The following is a 20,722-nucleotide window of genomic DNA, read 5'->3' on the forward strand; positions in this document are numbered from 1 at the left end:
CTTCCTTGATTTTCTGCCAGTTGAACTTCACTTACCTGGATGTTGGCGTAACAGAACGAATGTCTGGTAACTACTCTTCGCTTCATCTGAACTGAGCTTAGTGGAGACTTCTGAATTTGCAAAAGTATATACAGTGTAATCAACTACGTGATTTTACTTACATGTACATTGTATCAAACTACGCCAAATTGCCTGAGTAGATACCTGTGTAAAGGATAATTTAACACCCCAGCTTATAACGTGGCACTCTCTAATTGTATCAGATTTTCAAAGAATGTAGCTTTATCTGCATGATTCAACATGCAAAACCTCTCCAACATGGAGATAAGCATTATTCTAAAATATTAATATAATATGTCTGTTTGTGTATTATTAAAGAGGAACTACCGATGCGAGTATGGGCTATTACCCGAACATATCGTGTAATACTCACGAAGAAATAATACCTTAGGTGGAAGAAAGTGTCGGGACACCAGTGCTGTTTAGACAATATGCATTTATTGCAAAATCAGTAAAGAGTTGCCCACCTTTGGCGACAATTACATCGTGCATTCTCCTTGCCACACTTTCATTGAGATGTTGGTAACTTTCATTGTACACAAATTATGAACTCTACAACCGTGTTATAATTAACTATTTTAATTTCCCACGTTTCGGCCTTCATGTGAAGGTCATCATCTGTAGTATACACACACATATATAAAGAGACAAGCCAAATTACATTTCGCATAGTATGTTAGAGGGACAATGACTTGATCAACGGTTATTCTACTGGCCTGATGTGTAGTGAAAATTGTAAACAAATCCACAAATAAATGAAATAAAATCAATTAACTAAATCAAAGCATATTCAGAATTCTTTAAGAGAACATCCGAGAAACATTCTTTCATATAGATAGTTTTGTTACATTAAAATGATGCCCTAATTTAACATGACAATTGTAATATTAGATTTAGGATCCTGGATTACGTATGGTCCTACTTATAATGGACTCTTAGGGAGAAAGGTTAAGTGGGTAGAATATGTGCCTTCGATATGCTTGAGATTTTTAGACCATCTTAAATAAATAAAAATAAACAAGACTATAATAAAACTGTAACTGTTCCATACATTAAAGGGATATCACACAAAATAAAGAGGATACTACTTAAATACATCTGGCAAAATTGAAGAACTTACCCAACTCATCCAAGGATGCACTCCCTCCGCTGCCCGCCCTGGAGTATACTGTATTCGTTGCATCTCCATTAACGTGCACCAGCTTGACCATTAACTATGGCCAGGGTTGTCTTTATGATCATGACGGAACACTTTAAATAGAATTGACTTGAAAATAACCTGTTGTTTACATCACACCCAAACATGGTATGAACGTAAATTTAAGGAGGCCTGTGAAATTCTTATCAATCACCCTAATCTTAACAATAACGATGGTCTAAAAATCCCTAGGATTTTCAGACCATCGTTATATCATTATATCATCTTATTATATCATCTTAACCTTTCTCCCTAAGAGTTAATTATAGGTTGGACCATAGGTAATCCAGGATCGAAATCTAATATATCAATTGCCATCTTAAAAATTAGAATATTATTTTACAGTAACCAAACAATCTATACGAAAGAATGTTTCTCTGCCGTTGTCTTAAATAATTCTGAATAGAGTTTGATGTAGTCAATTTATTTTATTTTATTTTTTTATTGTATTTTTTTTACATTTTCACTGGAGGTCAGGCCAGTAGAATAACCGTTGATCATTTCATTGTCTCTTCAGCATAATATGTGAAATGTAATTTAGCTTGTCTCTGTGTATATATGTATACTCCAGAGATTATGACTTTTAACATAATTTCGTTACGTTCATGTGGAATCTGCACAAATTCATGTGCAGATTCCACAAGTATACGCTATCGTACACTTGTGGAAAATATAATATATCCCGTAGGATTGATCCAGTCATCGCAGCGAAAGTAATTCCTACATCATGTTCAAATGGGCTTCATGCCTGTATGTTCTTCACAGTACAGTCGCCGTAAAAATCTTTCTATGCAGTGTATAATGCAAATAACTTGTAAAGCGTCAACAGCATCACAAATTAATCAAATAAAAACTGCACTTATTTTTGATAAATACACTTCACTTTACGACAGTATACTGGGCATGAGCATCTACCTTGGTTCCTTATACACTTGTATCCTTCCGATGATGACCTCGATACAGGTGTCGAAACGTCAAGTTTTATTTTATTAGTAATTAATAAAATAATCAGTTCAAGACGTGTGTTTTTGTGTCCCTAAATCTATAGATATGAATGGAAACCTATAGACAAATATTTTCCAACACTTCCACAATCGAACCAAAGACAAAATGATATCACTGACACATGTATCCCCAGCGATAATCCTAGGAATACATACTCTATCATATCTCTAACCATCACCCACAATCCTATACAGAAACAAAAACACACAATATGACGTCAATGACAGACGGGCTTCACCCTGGGAAATTTCATGGATCAATATCCTTTCTTATCTCTAACCATCACACACAATTCCATATGCAAACGAAAACACACGACGTTAAGTCAATGACACATGTTCTAACACGTTTGCCAGATAAAAAGGATCCACATAAAATTACTTTGAAATTCATGCATTTAACTTCCTAAATAAACAAAAGCATGCTTGCCTTTATTTTGTGCATTATCATCTTCAGGATTCTCTGTTTTCTAGGAAAGTGTCAGAGAGTTTTTTGCAGTTGGATGAGGTAAAGAATAATAGCTTAAAGAAGATGAATATTACATGACGTGAGAGAAGGTGGTGTGATTTTTAATTACTCCTGCCAGTAAAAGTGGATCAAACAGTATCATATATGCATTAGATAATACTGAAATCTGCTCAAGAGACAGAAACAAAACAACGAACTTTTTAGCGTACTTGTAATCTTCATATCTCAAATAAGCAAAGTGTTAGATTGCCCTCAATATGATGCAAATCATCTGCAACCTTGCGATTTTCAGGAATAGCCAAGAAGCAATTTATTTATTTATTTAGCGTATGATGTACAGGTCGCAGAATAAAACATACGAATTACATAAAAAAGCATAAAAACAATTGTAAAAATCATATTAAAAGGGGTACACTAGGTTGAAATGATTAAACATCAAAATTAAAAATCAGGAGTCAGAGGTTTATCCTTAATTCCCGGATCCACTCCAGGGATTCTGGGGTCAGTTTAAAAAAGTCCTCTTTAGAACCCGAGAATGGGTAGATAGGACACTCAAGCACAATGTGATTGATAGTCTGGATCCCTCTTCCGCATTCACAGTTTGGAGTATCGGACCAGTTCCATTTATGCAAGAGATGCTTACATCTCCCATGTCCTGTTGTGATCCGATTTAAAGTGGTACATTCATGTCTAGGGAGATTGAAACCCTCCAGACGAGGTGTCGGATTTGTGATGGGTATGTGAAGATTGGAGATATGTTGAAACCAATACTCTTCCCATGACTCGCATAGGTCGAAATTCTGGTCGTTTATTTGTATTGCAGTCCTCCAGGCAGGGTGTCTGGACTTCAGCTTTGTGAAGTGTGGAAGGAAATGTCTTTGTGGATAGGCAAGGAACTGGTTCCAATTATATTTGTCCATAGTTTGCTTAAGACTTAGGTCCTGCGGAGCGAGGGAGGGCTATATTACTGAGAGTTGGGAGCCAGTAGCCAGGAGTACATCTTAAAGCTTCAGAGAGTATCCTCAGTTTGATTCAGCTGGACATCCACCAAAGAAGCGTGTGCGCTGTTCAGCCACACAAGAGCACAATACTTTGCTGTGTAATGGACCAAAGACAGTGCGGAAGTACGCAGTGTGTTGGCACCCGCACCCCAAGAAGTACCAGCAAGTTTATGCATTATATTACTACGAGTTTTTAATTTCCCAGCAATGTTTTCAAGATGGTATTTGAATGCCAAATTTCTGTCTAGGGTAACTCCTAAGTATTTTGGATGATTGTTAAATTTCACCTGTTTATTTATGAAGTAATCTTTTGGGATAAGTTGGCTTGGATATTAATTAAATGAAAAGATGCTTGTTCAGTTTTGTTTAAGTTAGGTTGTAATCGCCGTCGTCTAAATATTTATCAAGTACAGCCAGATCTTCAGCTAATGTATTCTCAGTTTTTTTGAATGTTGAATGTTAAGTTGAAATGGCAATATCGTCAGCATACATGAATCTCCGTGATGCTGTCTCTGGGAGATCACTAATATATAAGTTAAAGAGCAATGGGGCAAGAACTGACTACTGAGGTAGGCCATTTTTAATCTTAAAGAATTTACTTTGGGTTTCATTGAGAGATACTTGTATCCATCTGTCTGCTAGTATTTGATTGATTAGGTTGGCTAGTCTTGGTGATGGGTTAGTTTCTAGGAATTTTAAGATAAGACCCTCTCTCCACACTGTGTCATAGGCAGCAGAGAGGTCCACGAATGCCGCTATTGTTTTCAATTGTTTTTCATAACCGTTCTCTATGAAGGTTGTCAAGGCCAGTACTTGATCGCAACAACTTCTGTTAGGTTTGAAGCCAGCCTGTTCTTGTGGAGTTCTGTTATGTATACTTGAAGAAATTCTGTTGTATAACATTCTTTCGAGAAGTTTCAGGCAGATAGGATGGTAGTTGGAAGTAATTGAAGTTCTTTGCCAGGTTTTAAGACAGCAATGATTTTAGATCTTTTAAAAATTAATGGAAGTATGTCAGAGTCCAGGATATTATTGTACATATCAGTAAGCCATTGAATAGTTATGAATTGAGGGTAGCTGCCAGGGTAAGTTCCTGGGAAGTGAAAGCCTGAGATAGTCGTGATGGTGGAAGATCTGTTTTGATATTTTTTAGTTTTTGTTTCACCTCTCTCGTAGCTACTTTATCTTGAGGATATTTATTCATCGAGACCATATGCTTTGCAATGTGTGTTGGAATTATGGCGGGTAGTTTACCAGAAGTCCTTATATTAGGGTCAAGCTTCCTAATCAGGGACCAAGCTTTTTGACTGGAATGAGTAAAATTAAAATTGTTCATTGTTTTAATCCATTTGTCTTTTCAAGCATTGTCAAGAGTCTTCAGTAGCTCAGGGGCTACTGCAGGGTTATTATTATTAGAGAATTCTTTATACAGTTTTTCACTGTTCCAGCCTGGGATATATTCTCTCCTAACACCTCTTGGAATGATTCGTTTGACAGCACCAATAACAATGCCAACAAGTCTATTGTAATTGTTTACAGTGGGCTTTATTAATCTTATTACAGTGTCAACATGTTTCTTAAAAGAATTCCAGTCAGCTCTGAGAAAATTCCAGCTAGGTTTTAATATTATTCTTAGGATTGGAATATTTAGGCCTACTTTATAGATTATAGGTCGATGTTGGCTATATGGAAAACTGTCTAATACTTTCCTAGAGATGGGGATTTGGCCGCCATAATCGTCTGCAGTACAGAAGCACAAATCGGGATTATATCCTCTTTCCCATCTAGAGTAGAGAAATCTCGGTTTATCTTTGGCATCAAAGATCAGATGGAAGTGGTATATTACTTTTTGGTGGTTTGGCCTTGTTTAGGATGCCTGTTATATCTAAACATTATTGGCCATTGCCGGTGGAAGATCATACATGCCTCGTTCTATGTTCACCATGATATCTAATTTTGGAATTTGTTTCGGTGTGATGGCAAACTTATGCCCCAGACTGAGAGTGTTTTTTGCTTCTTCCGTGAGAACAACTTGTGACGAAAAATTTACTTCCACGGGGTCTCGTCGAATTTGTAGTCGGAATATAGTATACTGGCGCTGATGTAGGATTTCAATTTTGGCCATCATATATGAAAACATGGCCTTCACATCAAATTGAAACCTCATGTTAAATTAACAAATCTGATCCGTTCTCATTAAGGATAAACTTCACGCTCTAGCACACTCCTGAGTGTATGATGTTCTCTGTGCCTGATTTAGCATACTATGGCAGACAGTAAGATCTGTTAACATCAGCCTGGAAGTACCTTAAAAATACATTCGTTATCATTATTATGGCAAGACAGAATTGGCAAACCACGTTTTGGATATTTTGGATACCCTTTCACACAGGATTAGATGGAAGAAAACTAATATGTTCAGAAATCGTTCCTGGGTTTCCTTTTAAGTCGTCTCAGACCGCAGGTGACTTTGTAGGCTTTGCCCATAAAGTATTCCTGGTGAGATTTTAAAGGGGTATTCACCATTGCTTCCCCCCTCCCAATTTTATCCGAGCGCAGAACCGGCATATGGTTAGGACGTGTTCATGACTGTAATTCATGTTTATTCACTGAGCCGGTTTGCCATTTCTGGGAGACGAAAAAAACCGAGTTTTCGGGTGAAACACCCCAGCTCCGTAAGAGACCAACTAACTCACCTTTAGTCGGAAGAGAACAGATAGTCCCTCACGTCAATGACGGGAATCGAACCGAGGTCTTTCTTATTAAAAGGCTTCGTCTATACTGACTGAGCTGTGAAGGCTCATGAAGTCGTTACAGATCTGAAATATTATTTTTTCAGTCAGTCATAGCTATGACGAATTCTTCTACCCTGATCAAATACGGTTGCATTAATTTGCCAAAAATTTTGTAAACTGATATCCTAAGAGAAACGTCCACATAGCTGTAATTTTTCAACATTTTTATTTTTATTTTTATATTTTTTTAGAACAAAGGACCATGCCAAAATAGGAATTTAGATCTTTTGTCCGACACAATTGTATTGTATTCACTTACTCTGCCATGCACACATATTGTATTGTGCTCTGATGATGCTGATTTGAATATCAGCGAAATATAAGCAGTTAATAAAACATGTTTTTATAAAATAATTTGTTTGGTGTTGTTAATACCCTTAAAATTAAGTCATCAATACCCTTCGACACAACATCTTATCTGGTAGAATGTGTGAGATGTTGCGGGGCAACAATATTCACTTGATGGACATGGTAGACCTAATAGAAATAGCGAAAGCAGTATGCAGATACTTAGACACTTTCTCGGATGCGAATAGCAAAAGCTAATAGAATTAAAATCAAGCTTTGGAAATGATCAGAGAAGCATAGTTCTTTTTGAAACGATTTGGAACTACTAAAAACCTAAATAACATACTGTTAACCCACATTGAAAATCTTACAAGCGATTTTTATCCTTTAATGATCTCGACTCTTTTCTAGCAGAAAGTTTACGAATTACCTTCCATTGCATTTTTAGAAATTTTAACGGATCAAAAGCAGACGAACGATCTCTAAGAAATAAACCAGATATGACTTCATAAAACCCTCTTTCTTCTAAATTAACAGAGATTGTACACTAATTTCAATTGACTTAATTGTTCTAAATTAAACATGTACTAAAGTAGGATTAACCAGTGCTGGATATTACCCAGGATGTATATCACTTGCTGCAGAATTAGTGTACAAGAAATTTAAAATTTTCCAAAAGTTTCATTAAAATCCATTCTCATCTGTTTTCTTGAACACTTCGAGATAACGAGATTACGTAATTAAAAAAAAACCCACTAAACCTGAAAAAGTGTTTTCACTTATTAATCTATACTAAGCTTTCGGAAACTCATTAAAACCGAGTCAGCGACTACGATGCAGCATGCATTTCCTCATCGTTTCAACTTTAAATCTCCAAAGAGGAAGATCATTGGTCGTTGGAATTATCAATTTGAGCAAACAGGTTGTCTGTAAGGGAAAAAGCACAGCAGACCGCATGTATCGGAGAAGAAAGTGAGACAAATTCAACAGACTTTTGAGTGTAGCCCAAGAAAGTCAACCCGTACAGCGAGCAGAGAACTGGCAATACCGCAACCAACTGCCTGTCGTATATTGAAGAGCCATTTACTGTTCAAACCATATCGCTTACAGCTGGTTCACGCTCGTTACGAAAACGACAAGGTAAACCTTGTCGAATTTTGTGATTGTACGCTTCAAAACATGGAAGATGACACTTTTCTGCCACGTTTAATTTTCAGGGACGAGGCGACGTTTCACCTAAGCAGGAAAGTGAAGCAATACAATATTCTCATATGGGGACTACAAAATCCCAGTGAAACATTGCAACATGAGAGGAACTTCCCAAAAGTACATTTGTTTTGCGCTTTATCGAGAACAAAGTTTTATGGACCTTTCTGTTTTGCCGAAGAGACCGTTACTGGGACACACTTGAAAACTTGCTTCTTCCTCAAATGAATAAATGAAAATTCCGAAGAATTCATTTCCAACTGGACAGAATTACATCCCATTGGCACCAGGATATTCGAGATTTTCTCAATGAATCTCTACTTCAACAGTGGATAGCTTGCATCAGCAGTGAAGGCCTGGCGCTTAATTTCTGGTCCCGAAGATCTCCTGATCTCACACCCTGAACCTTTTTTTTTTGGGGGGGGGGTTCATAAAAGAAGCAGTTTATGTACACCCTCTACCAACAACTTTGGTTGACCTAAAAAACCATATCACAACTCCGGTGAACTATGTGATATAACAGATCCTTCTTTGGGTATGGGATAAATTCAGCTACTGTGTTGATGTTATCCGTGCAGCAGGAGGGAGGAACATTGAACATCTATAAACTTTATTGTGAGTATAATGAAATGTATTTTACATCATATTTGTCACTAGTTCTATGTTTGATGTATAGACTTACAAAATTGAGTCCATCTTTTTCAACCACTCCGTACTATTCCTTACACTTACCTTTTCTTCATACAGACTTAACTGATAGGTCAGTTACTCCTCTCCAATTAGCCAAAAAGTCATACAATTGCGTTAACTCTCAGAAGAATTCGTTTTGTTTAAGTTTCATAGAGAAAATTCCCAGCTACCCAAGTATGACGTACTTTGAGTTAAAAGCTCTTATAAGATTCTCAGATGGAACTGGAAGGATTGAATCTCTATTCAAAGTGCATCGTTCTTACTGACTGTGTTATGGAAGCTTTCTATATATCGCAGTGTTATTTAAATTCGAAGATGAATAACTAACCTCAGTACACCATATTTCATGCGAGCAGTAAACGATTGCAGAGTTTATGGTCATCCCAGAACATATTGCGAAGTGATTTTACAATACTCTATGCAAAATAATGGACAAATGATATTGAAGTAATTACAGTAAAAAGATAGAAAGAATTGTTGATAGTTACGTTCTGTTAACTCCATTGGTTTCATCTTTCTTGCTGTAGGGTCCCGCAGAGAGAAGAATGTCACACACTTTCTGAAGCCTATTCGAGTCGTTAGATCTGGTATAAAGTTATCTGATGAGTAATTTCTGGAATATATATATATACCGAAATGTAATGAATTCTCATCATTTCGCACAATATACATTTTACAAATTAAATGTTAATACATCAAAATCTCTAAGTATTTCCAAAACGCTTTTGACTTTTAAAAAACATTTAGTTGTATTTATCTCTAAGAGTATGCAGTAGAGTGCAGTGCAATTCATTGAAATTTATTGCAATACACACGAAAGCACTCGACATGAAAATTCACTAATTTGTTCAGCCAAGAAAAATTATTTATATAAATAATATATACACTAAATATTCTGTAAATTATTATGAATTTATATGAAATTTTCTAAGAAATTAAGAGGTATGTTAATAAAATATAACGAAATCCATATGTATTAATAGCATGTGATAGAAATATATGAAAAGAATCCACTGAATATTGTGAAAAAAATACCTTCATCACAGAATCTTCATCTTAATACAAAAACGTAAGAACAATGAATAACTTATGTTTTATTAATTATATATTTATTTGAATCACTTGTTAATAAATAATAAACTAGTAACATTAATAATTGTCAAAAGAGTTTGCAGAGATTACAATAACCACCAAACTGGTTGAAGACAAGAAATTAAAATGAGGATAAACATATATTCAAAAATATATATTACTGCAAATAGAAAACAAAATGAGTAGTGAGGTGCTTCTGTGAGGTACTTTTGACCACTTACTTGACTTGACTTATCTAGGCGCTGTTAGCCCGTGGGGGATTTTTTGCCTCAAGCACCAGGTGACGCCACTGGGCACGGTCCTCTGCGACTGTCCGCAACATTCTGGTCTCCATCCTAACAGTCTGCAGATCCTCCTCCTCCTGATCCGCCCATCTCCTTCTTGGCCTCCCTGAACGGGCTTTGGCCTCCCACATTTGTCTTGTCTTATAGTCCCTTCGGTGCCCATAACGGTACAGGTGCCCCAGCCACTGAAGACGACCGGATCATAGTTCCACCAAGACGTCTGAACGCGCTTTGTACGAGTTGTACAAAGAGTTTATGTCAGCGTTATACCGCCTCCTCCAGACTCCGTCTGCCATGACCCCTCCATAGATATGTTGTTGCATCTTGTTCTCGAATACTCTGAGGTGGTCGGCTTGCCTTACCGTGAAAGTCCACGCTTCGGCACTATAGAGGAGAATAGGTCTAATCAGAGTCTTGTATAGTCCTACCTTTGTAGTCCGAGATAGTAGACGCGAAGCGAAAAGGCGATGCACTTGGTAATAGGCCAAATTCGTGGCATTCACCACTTTGAACATCAGTTTAAACTTTGTTATCTTCAGTCACGATAGACCCCAAGTACCTAAATTCCGTTACCCTCTCAAACTGTGCAGCTCACTCTGGATTTTGAGCAGCATGGCGACTCACGAAAAGGTACTTCGTCTTCTCTACGTTTATCTTCAAGCCAACATCTTCTGCAGCTTCCTCAACGGCAGTAACCAATGTCACTACGTCGTCCCGTTGATGCGCCATGGCGTTTAGGTCGTCCGCGTAGCCGAGAATCCTGATTTGTACCCCCATGCCGACTTCATATACCACTTTCTGTGTGTTTCTAATTACTTTCTCTTAGACCAGATTTAAGGGACTCGGAGAAAGCCCATCACCTTGCTTCACGCAAGTCTGTACTTGGAACGAGTCTGACAGGTCACCTTCTGCTTTCACTCTTGTTCTAGAACCAGCTACACACACCTGAACCATTTTTCGGAGTTTTGGAGGAATTCCAAGCTCTTCTAATACCTGCCACATTTTTGTGTAATTGTGTATAATTGAGTCATAGGCTTTAGAAACGTCTATGAAAATATTATGGACTTCCCAGTTATATTCCCAGCACTTTTCAAAAACTTGGCGCAACGTGAAGAGTTGGTCTATTGTAGAACGGTTCCTCCTGAAGCCCGTCTGGTAGTCACCGAGGCACTCTTCTGCATATGGTGTGTGGCGCAGTAGTATGATGTTAGACAGCACCTTTTAGCAATTCGTCAGCAGTGAGATGCCTCTGTTTGCGGTATTGAGACCTATCTTCTTTATTATATACAGGGATGATCAGCGACTCCTTCCACTCTTCCGGCAGCCGTTCTTCACACCAGAGCAACAAGATGAGCTGGTGCATCCGCTCCAGCAGGGCATCCCCGTCATTCTTCAAAAGCTCCGCAGGAATGCAATCCACTCCTGGAGCCTTATTATTTTTCAGCATGTGGACAGCACGAGTAATGTCGGCTGTTCAATATATGGTTCAGCAGTTTGATAAGGAGTATAATTCTCCAGTATTACCGTTCAAACACTGACGTTCAACAAGTTATCAAAATATCTACCCCACTGAGCGACAGCGTCTTTTGAGTTTGATAGAAGATTTACACTCTCATCTCTTATTGATGCCCTTGTGTCTGAGATCCTCGCATGGCTTTGATCGTCCGGAATATTCCCCGGACTTTATTCGTCACCCTACTACTCTCTATTCTAACCGCCTTCTCATTAAGATACTTGCGCTTTTATCCTGCATATACATGTATTCACCGTTCTTCTCACTCTATCATATACAGCCTTCTTCCTGCTATCCACAAGGTAGATAAATAGGGCTTCCCATCGTTTCGACACAGCTTCTTCACACTCTCCATTAAACCATGCTGTTCTTCTTCTCTTTCTCTTTCCCACAGTTCTCAAAGCACCTGACGTGACCGCATTTTTGAGAGTGTCCCATATCCTATCCGGATCACCCTCTTCCTCCTAAAGCTCCTCAAAACGGTTCTTCAGTTCTAACTGGAAGAACCGTTTTGAGGAGCTTCAGGTTTTGAGGAGCTTTCCGCTGTTTTCAACTTGTCCAGGTCCCACGTAGGTCGTGTGGTAAGACACAAAGGCTTCTGGACTGAAATTCTGTGTCTGAAATCATAGTGGTCGCTATCTCTATCTGCTCCTTTGAAACTCCTCAAGTCCGAGATGGAACTGTGGTATCGCCGATACACTAGTACATGGTCTATTTGGTTAGCTGTTTACCTACTGGTGATCTGAAGGTTTGCTTGTGGATGTCTTTGTGCGCAAACATAGTGCTCTTTATAAAGCATCCCATGGCTGAGGCAAAACTCGCAAGTTGGGTCCCGTTGTCATTGCACTCTTCGTGTAGACTCTCACTACGTACGAAAGGGCGCCACGCACGCTCTCACTCTAACTTCGCATTAAAATCTCCCACCATTAACTTGACATCACAAGACTGTAGATTAGCACAAGTACGCTCAAGCATTTCATAGAAACAATCTTTAGCTTCATCCGAGCTCTCTTCTGCAGGCACATAACTGTTGACAATAGACATATTTTGAAAACGTCCCTTAACCACTTCAACCAGTTAACCAGCCATTGTGGATCAAATACGTATCCTCATATGCTTCTTCATATCCATCATATATTTCAATGTACAGTATTATCAATGGTATTACAATTTTAATATGCAATTTGCATCCGTGATAACTTTGCCATCTATAGACGTCTTGGCTGGTAGCATGGTTAATGGAGGGGTTTAGTTCCTTCCTTAAAGTAAATAAATAAATCCATCCCTCTTGAACTAATATGAACATGTTTGTGACTGTTCAGGCTGGATTCGTTTTTGAGGTCAAATGAAATGACACCATGTACATGTGAGAGCATGATTTCTAGAAAAGTTTTTAATAGATGGTTTTATTTCCTCCCTTATCAAAAGTAATTTAATTCATACCCCCTCTTTGACTGTTCATATCAGTCTGGTTCGGCTGGTTTCATTTTTGAGGTCAGCCGAAGTGTGTCAAGTACTCACAACAACGTCGTTTCTGGAGTAGTTTTAACTCTTATTTTCCAACAGTTTCCTTTCGCGGTCATTGGCAGGTTTCAAGGCCTGACTTGTTTTTTGTTTCCTAGACTGTGAGAGTATAGGGGAGGGGTATATTTTTCCCACGTTAAAGAGAACAATATTAAACTGGGGTCATGTGTATTATCGGTTTTCTCAGTTCTTTTGAAAGCCATTAGGGGAATGTTGTTTGGAAGTTAAAGTCAAGAGCGATGTTCCGAGGTCATTATAATTACCAGTTTGCCTATTCTCTAGAAAATATTAGACAGTGTTTTTGAAGCAGGTGGTAATTTTACAACCAGTTATGGACCCCCCCCCCCCCCACACACACATATAACACATTTTGTATATAAAGCCAAGAGAGATAATATTGTTACTTAGTCTGGATTCTTGTTTATATGTTCAGCTCAGAAGTGTTAAAAAATGGAAGCAAGTCCTTCTACAAGACGTGTACGAATTGATTACCCAGCAAAGAAAAGCGGTAACTCTGAGAAATATATTAGGTTGATTTCTTTCCCTTTTTAGCAATATAGTGTTTCATTCCCATGCGATTTCTAATGCAAGAAAAATTAAGAATTAATAATCTCCTTTTGTTTTGCTTTTTTATGTTCAAGTAGACAGTGCTAATTAATAGTTTTAATTTAAACTATAGTTTAGGCAAGAGATATATTTCTGATACTTATGTTTTTAGCTGTCTGCTGCTGTGATGCAACTTTTCTTGAATAAGGTTTAGCAAAGTTATATATATATATATTTTTTGTTATATATATAACAAAAAAGAACGTTTCCCCATCATGAAGAAAAATACAGTGGTTCTCTCAAATGTATCAAGCACAATTTACATCAATGAGTGTAGAAATGCAAAATTTTAAAACTTCAGATCCAAAAGAGTAATTGCATGACTGGAAATTTTACACGTTTGTCTGAATATGTCTAAGAAGTTCCAGAATTTAATAAAATATCACATAACATATGCTTCGCTATGATATGTTGTGTGATAATTTATCTCACTTGGTCAGTTTGCCTCTTATGTCTGCATAAGAGGCAGACATAAGAGGCAAATTGATTTCTCTATAAAACGTTTATTGCATGTCATAGAGAAGATAGTGCAATCGAATAAGGCATTTCTAACTAAAACCTAAAATTAATTACAAAGTTTATTCCTGATGGTAATGGCTGTATGAAAGCCCCACATAAATGGCAGAGCTAGATATTGACATATATGTCAGAAAGAAACACTTCATTAGAAGGATGTGGAATTTAAGTCTGTGTCTACCTATCACTAGTATTGTAAGTTGTAGTTACACTGACAGAAATTTTTGTAACAAACAAGGCATTGATGTCAGCCGAAGTGTGCCAAGTACTCACGACAGCATCGTTTCTGGAGTAGTTTTAACTCTTATTTTTCAACAGTTTCCTTTCGCGGTCAGTGGCAGGTTTTCTTCTGATGAGAAATTATATCAGAAGCTTATTGACTGTTGATGCTGTTTACAAAGACAGAAGGCAAGACAGTTATATACAAAAGCAAATGTTAAGTGCATTAATATCATTTCAAAGATTTTTAGACAATGAGTATGAAATCATTCTGTATTCCATTGAAAAGAGTTTTCAAATTGCATTCAGAGGTCCTCATATGAGAAAAAAGAAAGTGAGTCTGTTATATTCGCAATGACACTACGACGTTATTGTTTCGATCCCTGTAATTTTCTCCCATAGACACTTTTGTCCGAGATATTTACATATCTTCACTAAACCTGTGCCATTAAACCTATGCTCAGATGTATGTCAAAGATGTTTGGCCAAAGTATGTAATAGTTCCATTTACATAGTAAAATGCCTCAAAAAATCATTCAAAGATGTGCAGAGTGTGAATGTTTACATACAGACAAATGTTATGTTTTGATATCTGCAGAAGAAAAACAATCAAAAGAATGAAAATTTCACAGGCATCTTTATTATTATTTTGAAAGTATATTATCAGATGAACATCAACCCATTCTTTGTATAGTACAATTTCAACAGAAGGGTAATGGTGAATTTTGTGGAAAAAAAAGTCTTTTTTTGGAGAGCCATGTGCATCCGATTTTATTATTTCTTGGTTGTTCTCATCGGACATTGTGTCAGGTCTATTTGAAAACACATGTTGTATAGCACATAATACAGGATCTTATGGTTTGTATCTCATTTCTTTAAGAACTGCATGCATGACAGTTATTACCAGATGTAATCATCTGGGACCATAAAATTCTTATTATTACAATTCCAGTACCTCAAATCAGACTCGTAGATAGTTTGAATTTCTTAGGAGCAGTCTGTGAAAGCTTCCCAAAACATTTGACCTGGAAAGCAATGTGAGGAAAGGATATTTTCCTTTTCTTTATAGAGAGGATACATAGCTCGAGGATTACAACACTTAGGATGAGTGGGAAAAAAGCAGCCATTAACTTCCATAATTGTTTTCGATTATGAGAAATAGCATCAGTGTGTACCATTCCTCAAATTGCTCAAACGTCAAATGACATTTTGTAAGTTTCATATTATTGTCTATAGAATTCTCAATTATATAGGATCGATTAACAAAAGTATGTTCTATAGATAAGAATACGAAACTTACAAAATGTCATTTGACGTTTGAGAAATTTGAAGAATGGTACACACTGATGCCATTTCTCACAATCAAAAACAATTATGGAAGTTAATGTCTGCATTTTTCACACTCTTTCTAAGGGTTGTAATCCTCGAGTTATGCATCCTCTCTATAAAGATACCAAGAACGTGGAAATTTATGAAAAACATCTCTTCACTCATTTGCAATTCAAAAAAATTCTTCCAGATTATACATATCACAGAATTTGTGAATGTGAGTACCAGGAATTTAAAAATGATCCTGTTTTCCTTTCATTATGCAAAGGTGAAGACAGTTTCTTCCTTTTATTTCCACTAGTGATGCTTTGTACAGAGGAAGGACAGATGCAACACATTTATGTTTCGAAACCATGGATGATTAAAAAAAATCATGTATGTCGATTTCTACTCTCTGTATCCATTCATCTTTAAAAAATGAAATATCTGAAGAAACACCTTAAAATAATAACAGGGAATATCTCTTATGAAATCGATCATTATTTCGGAATCATATAAGCAACAGTGCACATCCCTGGTATTCTTGTCTTTCCCCTATGCCAAACTTGTACAGAAAGGATGCGGTGTTCATTAGGGGAATATTCTGACAATTTGCGAGCAATTACTATATGGTGTTTGGACTTCTCTAGAAATGTATGCAGCCATGAAATACAGATATTAACTGTTAAAGATTTATGAAATTTGGCATTACACCAAAACATTTGATGTAGGGGAATTATTTATAGATTATATTCAATCGTTTTCTCACCATGAAACATGCAACAGAGTGTTTCTTTCACACGTGCAGACCATTGAAGAGAAACAAATATACCTGGTGGATTTCAGAAAAAGTGAAAGTAATAGTTTGTTTATTGAAGACGTCTAATTTAATCCAGGTTTAACCACTCTACCGGCCAAGATGTCTACAAACATCAAAGGTATCATGGATGCAAACTACATATTAAAATTTTAATGCCATTGATTTTACATCGAAATATATGATGGATACAAAGCATTTCAGGATGCGTATTTGATCCATGATGGTCGTAAGGTGGTTTAGAGATACAGGATAGGCCCTCTTGAACTGTTCGTTGACACTTATGAAACTCTCCTCAAATCGGTGACTGATACATCACAATTAGTCAAAGATATTCAGTTTGTGTGTTACTGGAAACACTATTGGTGGTCTCAATGTACTGCATCAGAGTGCATAAGTTCTAATGTTAACAGCAACTGTGAAATAGGCTCATCTGCTACTTCATATGAGTAACTTTGTTTACTTAAGACCTCCAGAAATTGCAAAACCGTGTTCTTAATTTTGACAAAGATTATATTCTTTTCACTGTGAGAGAAGGGGAATATATTCCTACTTTAGGAAATCATTTGGGTCAGTTCCAAAACTGGTGGAATGATGCATTTTGTTGCCGTGGCTCCTAAAAATGATGCATTAAGTTTATGAAATGGAAATACCATGATCAAATCAAAAGGCTTTAGCCTTAGAGAACACACACACACACACACCCAATATTATTACTTTTGACTTCATGAAAACAGTTTTAGAAAACAAAACACAGTTTCCATTCCTGTTAAACAACATAAAGTCTGAGATAAATATAGTTCGAAGTTATTAAATAAAGATTCAGTGAAGAAATTCAGTTATTCATGTGACAAACATTAAGTCCATCCTATGACCCCCATCACTTAACCATACAGAGGGTGGGGTTAATTCATCTGGCAAACGTAATTGTCTGGGACCAACCCAAAGTAGGAAATCAACTCTGGTTGCTTTATTTCTGCAAAATTGGACTACAGTCATCACTCTTAACATGCAGAGAATAGTTTTTATACTCTGAAGATCAAACCCTGTACAAGTTAATGAAGAGAGAAATTTTCCTCATATCGAATCTTATAGAGGTCTACAGGACATTGAATGTTTTCCAGAAGTAAGATATCTGTTAATTATTGATGATCTGTTCTTCGTAGAAAATGCTTCCTCGACATTATCAGATTTGTTTACAAAAAGAACCCATTATCATAATCTTACCATTTTACTGATCACTCAGAATTTGTTTCATAAGGAGAAACAAGCAAGAACCATAAGCTTGAATGATTCATACACGTTTCTTCTATCCAACCCGAGAGATAAGACTCAGATATTTAACCTTGCTTGACAGATATATCCTGAACATCGTTTTATATCAGAGCAGGCTTCAAAGATACTATTTCATCAAAATCACACGCATATCTTCTAATAGACCTCAACGAAATGTGTGGAGGTGTTTCATGATTGCACTCAAATATTTTCCCTAAAGAAGGAGAAACCATGGTTTATATGCCCAGAAAATCATTGAAAAGTGCCATGGAAAAACAACTGGGATCTGCTATAAAGTGACCTAGCAAAAAGAAGAAAGGTCTTCATCAAAGAGAATGTCGAGAGCACACGACCTGCGACATATTTGATTAAAAATTTTCTTCTGAGTGTGGCGGTTCAGAGCTCAATATTTTTTTCATAGTGCCAACTCATTATTCACATGAGAAGAGATTCCGTTCAGAATATCACCCCCCTTTTGAGTCTTGAAAATGGCCCATTACAATTCTTTGTAAATAATGGACATCATTATTTGGATTTGTCGAAAAAATCGGTTTTATGCTTGCACATTAATATTTTGAACGCTGATGGGTCATCTCCGTCAGAGAATGTCATAATCGCTCCTGCAAACGTATTTCTACACTCTGTATTGTCACAAGTGGATTTATTTTTAGGAGACACACTAATAAGTTCTAGTAATAATTGTTAAGGATATCTTCCCTTTTTGGAAAGTTTATTGACCTATGGATCAGAAGCAAAGAGAACTCACATTCCTTGTGAAATATTTTATAAAGATGACTACCCTTCTGATGTAAGCTTTCTAAAGAATGGCAGAACAAATCCGAAGTCTAGATTACAACAAAGACTAAAACTTGCGGGAAAAAAATGCTCAACAATAGGAATGATTGGACATCTGCATATCGATTCAGATATGCATCAGCAAGCATGATATTTAATTAATCACGTTGGTATAAGGTCGAAACTTATAACAGCAAAAACTGAATTTGCCTTTATTTCTACTGAAGCTAAACACAAAACTCCAAAATTGTCTTTGAAGAGGCTAAGTTATATATGAAAAAAGCTAAGCTATCACCTTCGATTTTATTAGCAAATAAACAAAACAAATTTTACAAAATCAACAGCCAAATATTCCTTGGCAGGTACAGAAGTAAAAATTTTTCGATAAGCAAAGGACTCCCGAGTATTATTTGCAATCATTTATTTCTGGGAAAAAATTCCAAGAACAATAGGGTTAGGATTAATCAGTTATAATGCATTTAACAGGGGTTATGGCGAGAATTCATACTGCTTTCAGAATTTTGACTTGAACTTTTTATGCTTTCAACTTGACAACACGCAAATTCCTAGCTATCGGATCTGACCACGGTTCAACATAAACGTTTATATGAGGAAATATATATATATTCTCTGATCAACACGATGACGATGAATTTTGAAGATTGCAGTCAGGATATTAAACTAAATGAGTATGAATAGTAGTCCGGCCACTATTTACCAGTTCGAGATCAAGATAAGATAAGATAAGGAATCGTGATGTGATTGGTTGTTCAGTTGCTGACGTCATTGTGTGTGACATTATGTGATTGGAATGTTTGGAATTTCCATGTGGGAAGATATATCAGTGTCACGTCAAGTCCTGTGTTTCGGTTTGCATATGGAAGTTTGGGTGATGTTTACACGTACAAAAACACACTATATGATGTCACTGAGACATATGTTCCCCAGAAATTTCCAAATTCATAACATTACGATTCCTTAACTCTAACCATTAACCACAATTCACCATGCGAACAAAACACACCACGTGATGTCCCTGACAGATTTGGGGCTCCCAACGAAATTCCAAACATTCCATACTCTGTCTTATCTCTAACCATCACTCACAATCCCTTACACAAACCGTTCACTTATCTACATCTCACAACAAAACATATCCATTACACTGACGTCGCTTTCCCCCATTCACCCTACCCCTGTTTTGTTCATAGTGTCTTACCAATCACAGCACGAATACTTATCCACTAATATATCTTCCTTTTCCATTCAAAACAATAGCGTCACTTATTTACAACTAATAAATTATGTCACTTATCTTCATCTGATAGCAACACACATGCAGGACACTGACCTCACTTCCCCGATTTATTCTACTCCAATTTGGTTTAAACTGCCCCACCAATCACGATACGAGTCCTTATTTCTAAACATCACCCACAATTCCATATGCTAACCAAGATGGCAAAGTATTCCGGAAGGCACGAGTACAAGGATTGAAAGGAGTGTAGAAATGTGTGTTCTATGACTGTGATTCGAATGCGAGATTTTATAGATACGAGGGTATTATTGATGTTAATACTAATGAAAAATAACATCCCATAAGAAGAATGAAATCGATATCTAATAAATTAAAAACAAGAAAATCAGGAGAAGATAAAATCCCCGAATAACTTATAAAATACGCAAGAAAGAATTTTAATCAGATTTCTTACACTGGTAACAAACTCGTATATAACATTGGAACAATACCCGAATACTCGATGACTGAAACCATGGAGCAGTACTCTCATCTTTAAAAAAGGACGTTCAACTGTGATAACTACTGAGACATCCTCTCCTCTGAAGTATCATCTCTCTTTCAAGGAGGTTGACTCTCATGGGCCTGTACTTGAGCTACATAACATGTAATCAAGTGGTAGAATGGTGAGGGCTCTAATATTCTCCCTCTTTTAGTTAGAATCCGGTTTCTGTGAAAATGGGTATTCACGGAGTTGGTTTGCCTGTTCTGAGGGATTAAAAAACCAAGGAATTCCTCCACAAACATACGAGACCGGCAAACTCA

The 20,722-nt window shown here is 36.8% G+C and overlaps 1 protein-coding gene across 1 annotated transcript in view; it reads right to left on the reverse strand.

The window, feature by feature from the left end:
- Positions 1–20,722, reverse strand: part of LOC150106158 (epithelial sodium channel subunit gamma-2-like) — a 109,410-nt gene that overhangs the window by 72,906 nt on the left and 15,782 nt on the right. Inside the window, exon 3 of the mRNA XM_090394634.1 lies at positions 9,200–9,324. Coding sequence (XP_090250760.1) covers positions 9,200–9,324 — 125 coding nt within the window. The remainder of the gene's footprint in view (positions 1–9,199; positions 9,325–20,722) is intronic.

Source organism: Typopeltis vanoorti, chromosome 6 (genome assembly GCF_054136105.1).
Source record: "Typopeltis vanoorti isolate ZY-2024b chromosome 6, IOZ_Tvanoo_1.0, whole genome shotgun sequence".
Lineage (NCBI taxonomy): Eukaryota > Metazoa > Arthropoda > Arachnida > Uropygi > Thelyphonidae > Typopeltis > Typopeltis vanoorti.